Source organism: Nycticebus coucang, chromosome 1 (genome assembly GCF_027406575.1).
Source record: "Nycticebus coucang isolate mNycCou1 chromosome 1, mNycCou1.pri, whole genome shotgun sequence".
NCBI lineage: Eukaryota > Metazoa > Chordata > Mammalia > Primates > Lorisidae > Nycticebus > Nycticebus coucang.
The window spans coordinates 162,151,145-162,164,122 of NC_069780.1; the positions used below are offsets into that span (position 1 = coordinate 162,151,145).

General features: G+C 37.5%; 1 protein-coding gene across 3 annotated transcripts in view; it reads right to left on the reverse strand.

The window, feature by feature from the left end:
• Positions 1 to 11,912, reverse strand: part of C7 (complement C7) — a 56,415-nt gene extending 44,503 nt beyond the window's left edge. For 2 of the 3 annotated variants that reach the window (XM_053591663.1, XM_053591671.1), the window contains exons 1-3: positions 11,636 to 11,861; positions 4,054 to 4,109; positions 2,915 to 2,990 (exon numbers count right to left, since the gene is read on the reverse strand). In XM_053591663.1, the coding sequence (XP_053447638.1) occupies positions 2,915 to 2,990; positions 4,054 to 4,109; positions 11,636 to 11,641 (138 nt within the window). In that variant the 5' untranslated portion in view covers positions 11,642 to 11,861. Of the gene's footprint in view, positions 1 to 2,914; positions 2,991 to 4,053; positions 4,110 to 11,635 lie in introns of all 3 variants that reach the window. The other variant, XM_053591652.1, reaches the window with a different exon arrangement.
• Positions 11,913 to 12,978: the final 1,066 nt, after the last annotated feature.

Below are 12,978 nucleotides of genomic sequence, written 5' to 3' on the forward strand. Positions count from 1 at the left end.
AACGCCCGGCTATTTTTTGGTTGTAGTTGTCTTTGTTGTTTGGCTGGCCCAAGCAGGATTCGAACCTGCCAACTCTGATGTATGTGGCTGGCACCCTTGCCAACTGAGCTCCAGGTGCGGAGCTGGGACAACATTTTTTATGCAAACAACATGATCTGAGCTTTGGAACTTCAGAAAAGAACACATTGATAAGCTATAGACAAGAGCTACCTTCGTCAACTAAAAACGTATTAAGAAACTTTACTGGGTTCCGTTCACTCTCATTCGTCTGTAGCTCCTCTGCTAAGACACAATCAAAGGCACTGGAGCCCATCTCCAGCTGATTCCAAACTACCACTGTGACCTCTGGTCCCAAGGAACCTACAAAATCGTTTTCCTCCCCACTAGCAATCAAAGGGCGTGTACTAGGTTCTTTCTGTTCTCATCTCTTCTCCATTTTAATTAAAACAAACTTGGTCTGAGTTTCCTAATGATTTAAACCTTGAACAAAAATCAACAGGGAAGAGTCAGTGTATGCATCAATGTTAAATTTATTCATCCATCCTAAATTGGGTTAGAATTGGTGATTCCTTGGGAGAAGGGGTCACAGTGATGTAATATGAACAATGAGCAGCCTTGGCATCAGCTGGAGCCTGGCTTTGGTGCCTTTGATTGTGGCTAAGCAGAGGAACCTCAGAGAAATGTGAGTGGGGAAAAAGAACCCAGTAAAGTTTCTTAATATGTTTTCCATTTCAGTTTTTACTTAATGAAGTGTGTGTAGCTTGTCAATGTGTTTTTTTCTGAAGTTCCAAAGCATAGATCATGTTGTTTGGGTAAGGAATGTCCTCCCCAGCCGGGCGTACTAACTCACACCTGTAATCCTAGCACTTTGGGAGGCTGAGGCAGGTGTATTGAGCTTGAGCTCAGGAGTTCAAAAATAGCCTGAGCAAGAGCAAGACCTTGTCTCCACTAAAAATAAAAAAAGTAGCCAGGCATTATGGCATGGGTATTTGGGGAGCTGATGCAAGAGGATCACTTGAGCCCAACAGTTTGAAGTTGCTGTGAGTTACGATGATGCTACAGCACTCTACACAGGGCAACAGAGCAAGACTCTGTCTCAAAAAAAAACAAAAAAGAAAGAAAGAAAGAAAAGAAAAAGGAATGTCCTCCCTCTTCACATCACCAGGGCGCCCTTCATGGCTGCCCACTCTCAGCAGTCTCATTCTCCCCAGCCAAATTTCGATCTTATGACACTTTTTCATTTTCACTTGTCTCTTTCTAAATGAAAATTTTGTTTTAAAACCTAGGGGTATAGCCTTTGCATAATGGCCTCCACTCAAAGAAGAAAATTACTTATATGAAAAATATCCTCTATTCATCTACTTCTATTTAGTGTTCTTTCTTGTTTCTAAATTATAAAAATTTTTTCTATATTTGGTGTTTCTTTGATTTTTCCTTTGTTATTCACATACCTCTTTGTCTGTAATCAGAGTTGTCATCTATTAAATTTGCTAGAAGACAAATTCTTTGTGTGACTTGTTTCAAAATACCTTTCATGTAAGTACTAAATAAACACTTGATGAAAATGACAATAATAATGATGCTTAATGCTTCAAAACAGAAATTATCTTCATATTTTAATGCTTCTTATTTTTATATTTCAATAATTAAAAATGACTTTTAAGTACTTGTACATATTTTTATCAAAACTGAACTGCTTTAAAAATATTTAACTATTCAACTGTGTAGAACCTTTAAAACAAACAAACACTTCAAATTATCCTCAGAAAACTATGGGAAAAGAGGACAGATATCTATGTACAAAATGTACATTAAAATTTTATTTATACTAACAAAAAATGGAAACAACTTAATATCAAACAGTAAAACAGTGGGTAAATAAGATAGGTATATGCATATAATGGAATGTAATAGGCTGTTATAGGTTATTATGCTAATAGTACAATGTTTTGTTAAAATAGTAAAATATAAAACTGTGATCAAATAATCTTATTTTTAAAAATTATAAGCACATAGAAAATAAGCTGAAAAATATATGTATTTGTTTCTCCTAAATGATAAAGTATTTTCATCAATGAACATATTATAATGAAGAAAAAAACATGTTTAGAAGTACTCTATAATATCCCGGTCAAGTCTAGCATTTATTTGTATTACTTAAGAATTAAACTTGAAGGCTCGGCCCTCATAGCTCAGTGAGTAGGACTCCAGCCATATACACCAAGGCTGGTGGGTTCGAGCCCGGCCCAGGCCTGTTAAAACATCAATGACAACTCCAAAAAAATATAGCTAGACTTTGTGGCGGGTGCCTGTAGTCCCAGCTACTGGGGAGGCTGAGGCAAGAGAATCACCTAAGCCCATGATTTTGAGGTTGCTATGAGCTGTGACACCACATCACTCTACTGAGGGCAACATGGTGAGACTCTGTCTCAAAAAAAAAAAGAAAGAATTATACTTCAAAATATTGTAAAAATAAAATTATTTTTCAAACAACCATTTCGTGAAGAAAAACCGAGTAATCATTCTGCTATTTTGTTAGTATTTATTTGAAATGAGAAGAAAAGTGGAACTTAGTGAATATGAAACAAATTTTAAATTATCTACAAATCTCATTTCATGTTATTTCTGTTTTTCTAATAGTTAAAGAGTTAGTGAATTGCCTTTAACTTGTAGCCTATGTATACATAGTTCTAGCTCCAAAGCAAGATCTAGAAAAGTCTTTCAAGAAAATGAATGTGGAAATTACTTTATTACAATATTAATTATTAAGTAAATATATTTTTCTCCCAAATTTACTAACACATTCATTTCAAGAAACATTAACTAGTGAACATTAAAAAATTAATACTATTTTAGCCATACCTATGCTATTTCTGCAAATACATGATCAAATACAAAGTTTTGTGGGTCCTACCTGAGTCTTGGTACAGCCATTGCATTCTGACCAAGGGGCATAGGAGTCCCACTGGCAATTGACTGGAGAGGTGGCACTGTTATAGTATCAAATTGTCCAGCATAAATCAGGTAGAAATACAGTGGGGGGAAAAAAGAATGGTGAAAATAGTCAAAGATTGTAAAAAACTACTTGAAATTTTTTTTCTCAAGAGATACTAAAAGTATTCCAAAATATATAAAAATTATAGGTAGACAGCCACCTTCTTAGAAATTAACATTATTTTTTAAAAAAAGAAATTAACATTATTGGGGCACCTGTGGCTCAAGGAGTAGGGTGCCAGTCCCATATGCCAGAGGTGGCGGGTTCAAACCTAGCCCCGGCCAAAAACCAAAAAAAAAGAAATTAACATTATTAAACATGCATCATGTACCAGGTACTATTAAAACACTAAAGTTGTAGAAATAATGAGAGAGAGAGATATCAAGGGCAGAGAAGGGCATTTTCTTTAAAAACTCTCAATCTTTAAAATCTAGAGAATGGGCTCAGTGTCCAAAGCACAGTGCTTACAGCACCAGCCACATACCCCCAGGCTGGTGGGTTCAAATCCGGCCCAGGCCAGCTAAAAAACAATAACAACTGCAAAAAACAATAACCGGGTGTTGTGGTGGGCACCTATAATTCCAGCTACTTGCGAGGCAGAGGCAAGAGAATCGCTTTAGCCTAGGAGCTTGAGGTTGCTGTGAGCTATGACGCCACAGCACTCTACAGAGGGAGACAAAGTGAGACTCTGTCTCAAAAAAAAAAAAAATCTAGAGAATGTTTTACAAGGATTACATTTAAAGTTCAAATAGTGCTCTAAGATGTAAAAGTCTGTCATGATTCTCTGAGTTACAGGCAAAACCATGGTACTGGGACAAAATCCTTGAGATATTTTTAATCTTCAAGTTTCTTCCTTACAAGGAAAAAATGAAGTCAAATAATAATAATAAAGCACACTTTTGTTGTCATTGCCTTTTCTAAAAATAAGAAGAGAGAAAATATGTTGGAGGGATAAACTCACTCAAGCTGCAATGTAAAAATTTGACCACACTAAAAGATTTTTTAAAATGAAAAAAGGAATTATAACCATTTCCACACACAATCGAAAAAATTCTCACCTTGAAAACATTTGAAAATCTCCCATAAATCCCACCAAAATGAATAATGTTATTGCCTAGAAAAGATAAACAATAAAGATCATTATTTTATTCATTTATTTATTTTTTTGAGAGAGAGACAGAGCCTTGCTTTATTGCCCAGACTGGAGTGTAGTGGCACTGAAGGAAAGTACTACCAAATCCAAAAGGGGGGGGGGGCAGCCATGTAGCAGCACTTCTCGCCCCCTACCACAAGAATGTGACCTTTTGTAACTGTTCTAGGAAATAGCCCTGAGCTGAATCAGATAACCGGTAACCGGTTCTGAGAAAAAAGCTAAGCAAATGTTTAACTGATCTTGTCTTAAGACAGATGAGTAATGAACCAGAGTTCTTCTTATCTGGAAAAGCCCCTGCTATGTCTGCTACCCCTCCCTACTTTGTGGTTTTTGCCTTTATAAGCTTGTAAAACCTGCTGTTCAGGGCTTGACTCCTCTGCTCCTGAAAGAGTTACGAGTTAAGCCCCAGCATGCTGGAATACAATCCTCTTGCTGATTGCATCAAGTGCCGTCTCTTGCGGTTGATTGGGGTCGCCGTCGTCCAGGACAGAGTGGGGGGTCCTGTCCCCAGTCTTTCAGCACAATCATAGCTCACTGCTGCTTGAACTCCTAGGCTCAAGTGATCCTCTTGCCTCAGCTTCCTGAGTAGATGGGACTAAAGGTACATGCCACTATGCCTGGCTAACTATTTTTTGCAGAGACAGGGCCTCCCTTTGTTGCTAAGGCTGGTCTTGAACTTCTGGCCTCAAGTGATTCTTCTGCCTCAGCTTCTCAAAGTACTGAAACTACAGGCATTGATCCACCATGCCTGGCCTTGCATTTCTTTATTATAATTATAAAATGGCAATTTATAATTGCATAAATTTATGTTGTTCTAAGTGATATTATGATTTATGAATACAATGTGAATAATTAAATTAAGCTAGTTAACATATCCCTTACCTCAATTACTTATACTTTTTGTGGTGAGGAAATTTGAAATTTAGTGTTTTAGCAATTATGAGGTGTACAATACTCCATTATTAACTACATTCAACAGTTAGAATGTAGTTAATTCTACATTCTACCAATAGAACTCAAAAACAAAACAAAACTTATTTCTTCTAATGGAAATTTTGAACCCTTCCCCTCACTCCCCAGCCTCTATAATAACCATTCTAATCTGTGCTTCTATAAGCCTGATGGTTTTAAATTCTACATACAGGTGAGAACTTGCAGTATTTGTCTTTTTGTGTCTGGTTTAATTCATTTACCGTAGTATCCTCCAACCCCATCCATGTTGTCATAAATGACAGAATTTCCTCCTTTTGGAAGGCTGAACAGTATTCTGCTGTGTATAAATACCACATTTTCTTTATTCATGTGCTGATGGACGTACAGGTTGATTCAGTAACTCAGTGACCTAGAACAGTGCTGCAATAAACATGGGAGTGTAGGCATCTGTTCAACAAACTGATTGCAAATCTTTTAAGTAAATACCCCAAAATGGGATTGCTAGGTCACATGGTAATCCTATTTTTAGTTTTTTAAGGAAACTCTGCACAGTTTTCTATAATAGTTATCATAGTTTACATTCCCACTATAATAGTTATAGTAGTTTATGTTCCATTTCTCCACATCCACATCAACATGTGTTACCTTTTCTCTTTTTGATGCCAGCCATTCCGTCAAGTATGAGATAATTTTAACTTGTATTTCCCTAATGATTAGTGACACTGAGCATTTTTAATATATCAGTTAGTCATTTGTATATCTTCTCTTGAAAAATGTCTATGTAGGTCCCTTGCCCATTGTTTAATTGGGTTTTTTGTTTTCTTGTCATTGAATTCTTTGAACTCCTCAGTTATTTTGGATGTTAACCCCTTAACAAATATATGGCTTACAAATATTTTCTCCCAATCTGTAGTCTCTGCAGAGTTTCTTGTTCCTTTTGCTGTGCAGAAGCTTTTTAGTTTGTTGTAAACTATCTAACCAGGCCAATGTCATGTAATTTTTCCCTTATTTGCTTCAAGTAGTTTTACTATTTCTATTCTGGTCTTGTGTTTATGTCTGTAATTCATTTTGAATTGCATTTTTTAGATTTTGTGAGAAAGGGGTCCAATTTCATGCTTCCGTATATGAATAACCAGTTGTCCCAACACCATTTATTAAAAGGATTATCCTTTTCCCATTGTGTATTCTTGGTACCTTTGCCAAAAATCAACTGACCACCATGTATGGGCTCATTTCTGGGCCTGCTATTCTGTTGCATTGGTCAATGTGACTTTTTTTTTTTTTTTTTTGCTAATATCATATTGTTTTAAGTACTGGTTTAGTACTTTCTTTCTTTCTTTCTTTTTTTTTTTTTTTAATTGAGACAGAGTTTCATTTTGTCACACTGGGTAGAGTGCCGTAGCATCATAGCTCACAGCAACTTCAAACTCCTGGGCTCAAGCGATTCTCTTGCCTCAGCCTCCCTAGTAGCTGAGACTACAGGCGCCGGCCACAATGCTGGGCTATTTTTTGTTTGTTTGTTTAGCAGGCCCTGGTGCGTTGGAACCAGCCCCAGAGCATGGGGCTGGCACCCTAACCACTGAGCTATGGGCACCCAGGCTTTTTTTTCTTTTTGAGACAAAGTCTCACTTATAGCCCTGGGGTTGAGCGCTGTGGTGTCATAGCTCACAGCAACCTCAAACTCTTGGGGTCAAGCAATCCTCTTGTCTTAGCTTCCTGAGTAGCTGGGATTACAGGATCCTGACACAGTGCCTGGCTAGTTTTTCTATTTTTAGTAGAAACAGGGTCTTGCTTAGCTCAGTCTTGTCTCAAACCCCTGAGCTCAGGTAATCCACCCACCTGGGCCTCCCAGAGTACTAGGATTATGGGAGTGAGCCACTGTGCCTGGCTTAATTACTATATTTTTTTTTTAAAGTAAAGTTTGATATAATTCTATTGACCCCTATCTCCTCCTATTCATTTCTATAAAGACAAGGAGAAGTTAGGCAATGTCATGGTCAAACAACTTGAAAATACTCATTACAGTTAAATGACCTCAAGCATTTCCTTAGGGTCCTAGCACCTTTAATCCCTTTCTCCACTCCCCTTCTCTCTAACATCACCACCCAGAAGGACATCCCCTGGAGAGAAAGCCAGGAAGACAAAGTAGCAGTAGTGCTAATGGCTGAGGAGTTGAAAGAGAAAATGAGCTTTGTAAATGAGCAATCAAAGGTGGAGCCACAGCCATGGGCAGGGGGCGGTGACTCTCATTACAATCCTTAGGCCTGTGGGTGGTTTCGTCAGTGTTTGAAACCCTCCTGGGGTCTTTTATAATCATCTTTAAGTGATAGCACAAGCCTCAATATTGAGGATCTGAGGTCACCAAATTGCAGGTAAAATGTGATTATATTTTGTTTGAAGAAATCAAACAAGTATTGAAAAACACATCTAGAAAGAAATATAACAAAGGAGAGTAGCTTATTTCTGATTGTGAAATTATAGGTGGTTTCTGTTATTTTTACTTACACGTTATTTCTGCTTTGACAACTGAAGGAGGGGATACAGTTCAAATCTTTACTGATGTTTCTCTCAGATTATCAAGTATATGTAGTTTATAACTAGTATAAAAGACCTTAAAATTAACTTATCCCAATTTTAATGGGCCGATATTTTCTCTGTTCCCTGAGCTCCCCAAACCTTTCCCTTAATGTACCTATGTGTCTTCTCAACATTTCCTTCCAGATCCTTTTGCTAACCTTCTTAGATCACCCTTCTCTTTTAGGTATTTTCATTTTAGGGGTAAAATTCTAATTGCCTAATTCTGGTTTTTGTAGTTCTACAAATCTTCAAACCTATTATCCTAATTAGCATATGCAAAAGGATGGAAAGGTATCAAGAAGCTGGAAAAGAATGAACAATAGTAAGGGAAAGCTATGAATGAATACTTTACTGACTGATTTTAACAAATATGTGAGGTACATAATTTTTAGGATTTTCTTTTTTTTTTTTTTTTTTTTTTTTTGTGGTTTTTGGCCAGGGCTGGGTTTGAACCCACCACCTCCGGCATATGGGACCAGCGCCCTACTCCTTGAGCCACAGGCACCGCCCAATTTTTAGGATTTTCTTATTTGAAATTATAATCTAAGTCGGGGGATTTTGTTTGGTTTGTTTTGTTTTTTACTTTTTCAATAATGTGCCTCTCCTCCATGCTTTGTCAATTCATTTTTTTTTTTTTTTGACCCTTGGAAAACCTACCTCATAGCTTTATTAGTTACTCTTCAGCATTAACAAATAGTCACGTTTTCAGAAAACAACAATTCTAGAACAATCTAACATTCAAACATCAACATGCCATTCAATTTTAAATTTTTCTCCTACTCACAGTTTCTGGTGCTTATAATGGGAAGAGATGGGGTGCATTTCAAAACTCCCCCAACTTAGTCTGAGAATGCACAGTGGTTTACACATGTAATCCTCGCACTCTGGGAGGCTGAAGTGGGAGGATCCCTTGAGACCAGCCTGTGCAAGAGTGAGACACCATCTCTACTAAAAATAGAAAAACTAGCTGGGTGTTGTGGTGGGTGCCTGTAGTCCCAGCTACCCAGGAGGCTGAGGCAGGAGGATTGCTTGGACCCAGGAGTTTGAGTTGCTGTGAGCTAGGCTGATGCCACTGTACTTTAGCCTGGGCAACAGAGTGAGACGCTGTCACAAAAACAGTGAGATTCCCCCAACTTAACTCCTCTTCTCTCATCAAGCTGCTTCTTTCAAAGTCAGAGCAGGAAGCAAGACAGGGCAAGAGTGAAAAAGAAGTTTGCTTAACTGATCCAGTTGGAGTCTGGCAATGGTAGATCAGGGTGATAGCACAAGCCTCACAAGATGTTTGAATGCTGATTATTTATGTCTCAAGAATCTTCATGGTTCTTTTGATGTCTCTCCACTGGGGATCAACAGCTAATGTTCTCTGGAGCAAATGATTCACCCCTTTGTTCCTCACTTTCGATCCCACCAGTACCTGCTTTCTGTGAGTGTTTTATAAACTGATGCTACTTGTTGGGGTTGCTTTATACTGCAGGCAGGCAGAGTTTCCTGACAACTCAGGTCTGGCTTCCTTCCAAAGACCCACACCTGGTCCTTGGGATGCCTTCACTCATCCTCAACCTGGCCAACTCTGATTGTCCAGGCTGTAACTGACACTGCTCAGTTGATTTATTCTGCTAAAGGCAAGCCTGTGCCTTTAAATTTTCTCAAACATGCAAGAGCTATCATTCTCTAAATTCCCGATACTTCAAGGGACACAATCTCACATCCTCTTGAGAATGCGGATGGCCTAAAATTTAGGAGTGTTGCATACTTAACTGTTCTTGGCCTTTTGACTCTCACCCAAAATGGGCAGCAGAAAAAAAGAAATTATTTCTAACATCCTGTCACATGTATTTTTAAAGAATTTTAACCAAATTTTGAGGGACATAGAATTTATCATGAGCATCTCAGACACCACCTTTCCCATATGCATACTATTTATTATAAGCATAAGTTCTGCTTATTATAAGACCAGTTCTGCCCATGAGTTAAATAAGCTAAATATACTAATCAAAAGCATATTTTGAAACTTTGCTATCTGGGCCCCTAAAAAAAAAAAGCATGTCTTTGAGAATGGACAATTCTCTCTGTCCATCTTATCAAATGGACAAGAGTGAACAATCACAAATAAGCAGTCACATGAATGACAGATATAGACACATCTGAACTGACTGTGAAAGAATTGCTTAGTTGAGAAGATACGGTGTGTTTGTACCGTGTCAAAGTGGCTAAGCTGGAATTACATTTTCCTGAATTCTCTTCTCTTTCTTCTCCTCAGTGAATGAGCATGAGCTCTACTTCCTTCTTCTACTATGTTCCAGCTACAAACGGGATTTGAGACATCACCGTGCCTGATCATATCACAGCCCCCTCTGTGAATCACTCCCTAGGGTCACAGATCCAAAGCTCAGCTCAGTCTCAGAAAGGGGAGCAAAGACCTGGCCCATAGCAAGCTAAGAGGGAAGCCCTTTGGTTCTGAAGTCCTTCTCAAACACCTCAGACCCAAGTTATCTCTTGTCCAAGGGACACAGAGAGAACCACACAGAATTCTAGAACCACCTCTCTAAATATAGTTCACATGGGTGATAGGGTTGATGGGGACAAAAATGTTCTCCCCTTTAAAATGTTGCACATGGAAATTATTTCTACTATCTTCACAGCCCAGAGCTTTCCCAAATTCTCCTTCTTTGAAATGTATCAGAAAAGTATGTCCTTCAGAATTACTGTCAAATTATGAATATCTACTTTCAAATACATGTAGGAGCTCTGCATGCTACTTGGAGTAAAAGTGTTGCTCTATTTGTTATTATTCTGTCAACCAATTAAAGAATAAAAGTATATTTATCATCACAGCAGTAGGATGCTGTAATAATCAATGATTAAACACATTCTTAAACACAAAACAATTATTAAGATGTCTCATAATAAAATAAGTAAGGAAATTGATTGGCAGTTAATATGAATATTAGGAGAAAACATGTTAGCTAAATGACTTCAGGAAGAAATTGTGTTCTTTTTCAGCTAACAAAGGTTCTAAATTTTTAAACAAAAATACAAGCTAGAGTAATAAAGATAAGATTATAATAATTCTGACTCTGTGAGGTTACCTGTGTTCCAGCATAATATTACACAAATCAACTTTGTGATTTGTGCTTAATCTTTAATTACTTAATTCCACATAAGGCATGGGGTAATCAAGACCCATATCTCACTTCTCCTCCATTCCCATTGGTAAGTGACCACGAATTAGTACTGCAAATAGTTAGAACCGTGAGCACAGAAGCAATCCAGCAGCTGGCAGGACTACAAAATTACTGTAATGTGGCATTTTTAAAGTTGAAATACCAAAACTTACGATAATAAAATTGTAATAGCTATTTCAACTTATTTTTGCATCTTGGAAATTCAGTCTCTGGTAGTGATTTCTGTCTTGGGTTGAAGAGTACTTTTTGTATTTTAGCATCTGGCCATTTTGCACTGGGCTAACACGTCTATTTGGTAAACCTTCAGTTTCATTCGAGCTACTTGTATCTTCTACTCTCGCAATCCTGACCCTTTCCTTAAGGATTCCAAACTGTAAATTCTCAAGTCTGCAAATTCACTTTCCTGTAAACTGTTAAATAAGTCAAATTACAAGGCCTCATTGTACGACTCCAAATCAAAGCAAACAAAAACACGCTGGAGGAGATGTTTCCCAAAGGAAAGACAATAGTACTATTGTGTATTTTTATGCCTTTCCGAGAACTTTCATAAACACTGTCTCTAACTCCTGATTCTCCATCTGCTGAACCTATAATTTAACTGAAAATAAGAAAAAGGAATTCACTTTAGTTGAACTATTAAATATATTTAGATAAGGATCTTTTTAAGTTATTCTCAAATCTTTTACAGTTTTTGTTTTCTTAGAGACTTTTCCTCATTTGATTTCTTTTGGTTAAGCATCACCCCTTTTTGAGATAGCATTATTCATAAAAGTAATAAAATCATTATCTTACCTTCATGTTTGGGAAAACATTCAGGGAAAAAAGAGGGGAAAAATATCCTCTGGAAGAGCTGGGTAAGTTCTCAACAGCAGGAAGAATCCTGCAGGCTGCCTCCCTCTCTCCCTTTCCCTGCTCAGGATTATTTTGGTACTCATATATAGAGCTCTTAGTCCCAAGACTTAGCTCCGACACCCACTGAATTCTCCAGAGATGCAAAGAGCTTGACCCCTGTACTTAATCTGTGCCTTGAAGCCAGATGCATCTTATCAATTACACAGGCCTAAACTACAGCCAGCTGGGACAGCTTGGAAGCCACAGCAATGTTTCTCAATAACATCTGTAAATCAGGAAAGACAGGAAATATCTCACTTCAATGTTTAAGTGATTTTCAACCAAAAAAGACTCCACATAAGGCAAGGGATAAGCCTCCTTCCTATTTCAATCTACTAAAGTAAGCCAATGTTTTATTTTCTTAAAGGGTGTTATACACCAGACTTTGAGATTAAACATTGGCGGAAGAAGAGAACTAAATACAGGTCTTTCACTCAAAATGTAAATGGAAAAAAAATGTAAATGGAATCTTCTGGAGTAGAATTTTCTTCTTCAAACAAAGTACAGCATAACACAACCCAATATCTAACCCCCGTGCTTACCTTTCACAGAATAATCACAAAGAGAATCACTTTTTGCAGACATGTTGGATTACTAATTTTCTCAAGAACCTCCCTGAATCCTTTGATTTTCAGATCACTCTGATGGGAAAGTTTTTAGTGATTCATTTAGTATTCATTTTCTCTTCTTCACATGTTGCCTCTTCTTACCCTGCCAGACCTTCATTTGTCCATCACTTTGCATTGGTTCTAGCAATTCTCCAACATCACCTTCTTACATTTCATGAATGCTTACATTTTTACAAGACTTCAGATTTCTTATTGGTATCATACTACAGTTTTATTTGCATTGTTTGGCCAAATGTACTGACACTAGCGTCCAGCACATTATGATAAACTAAGTGAGAAAGGAAATTTGCAAGTAATCTTATAAGTAAACATCTCCAAATCACTTGAAACGCGGGGACAACTTCTGCTCTGCTCTTGACTTTAATGATGGTTTTCAGACATAAAGCTTCCACATCTTTTATTCAAACAATTTTGGCATGGAAAAAATGACCCCTGACTCTTGAAAGAAATATTTTTTATTCAACTCCAATTGCATGAATCCCACCTGGCATAGAGTCTTCTTAAGTACTCCATATGCAATTCCACACTCGACAGCGGCTTAGTTTGGGCTCCCCCTTCCCCAAGAAGATTCAAGGACAAGAATTTAATCTCAAGTAGTTTTTTTTTATTTTTGTC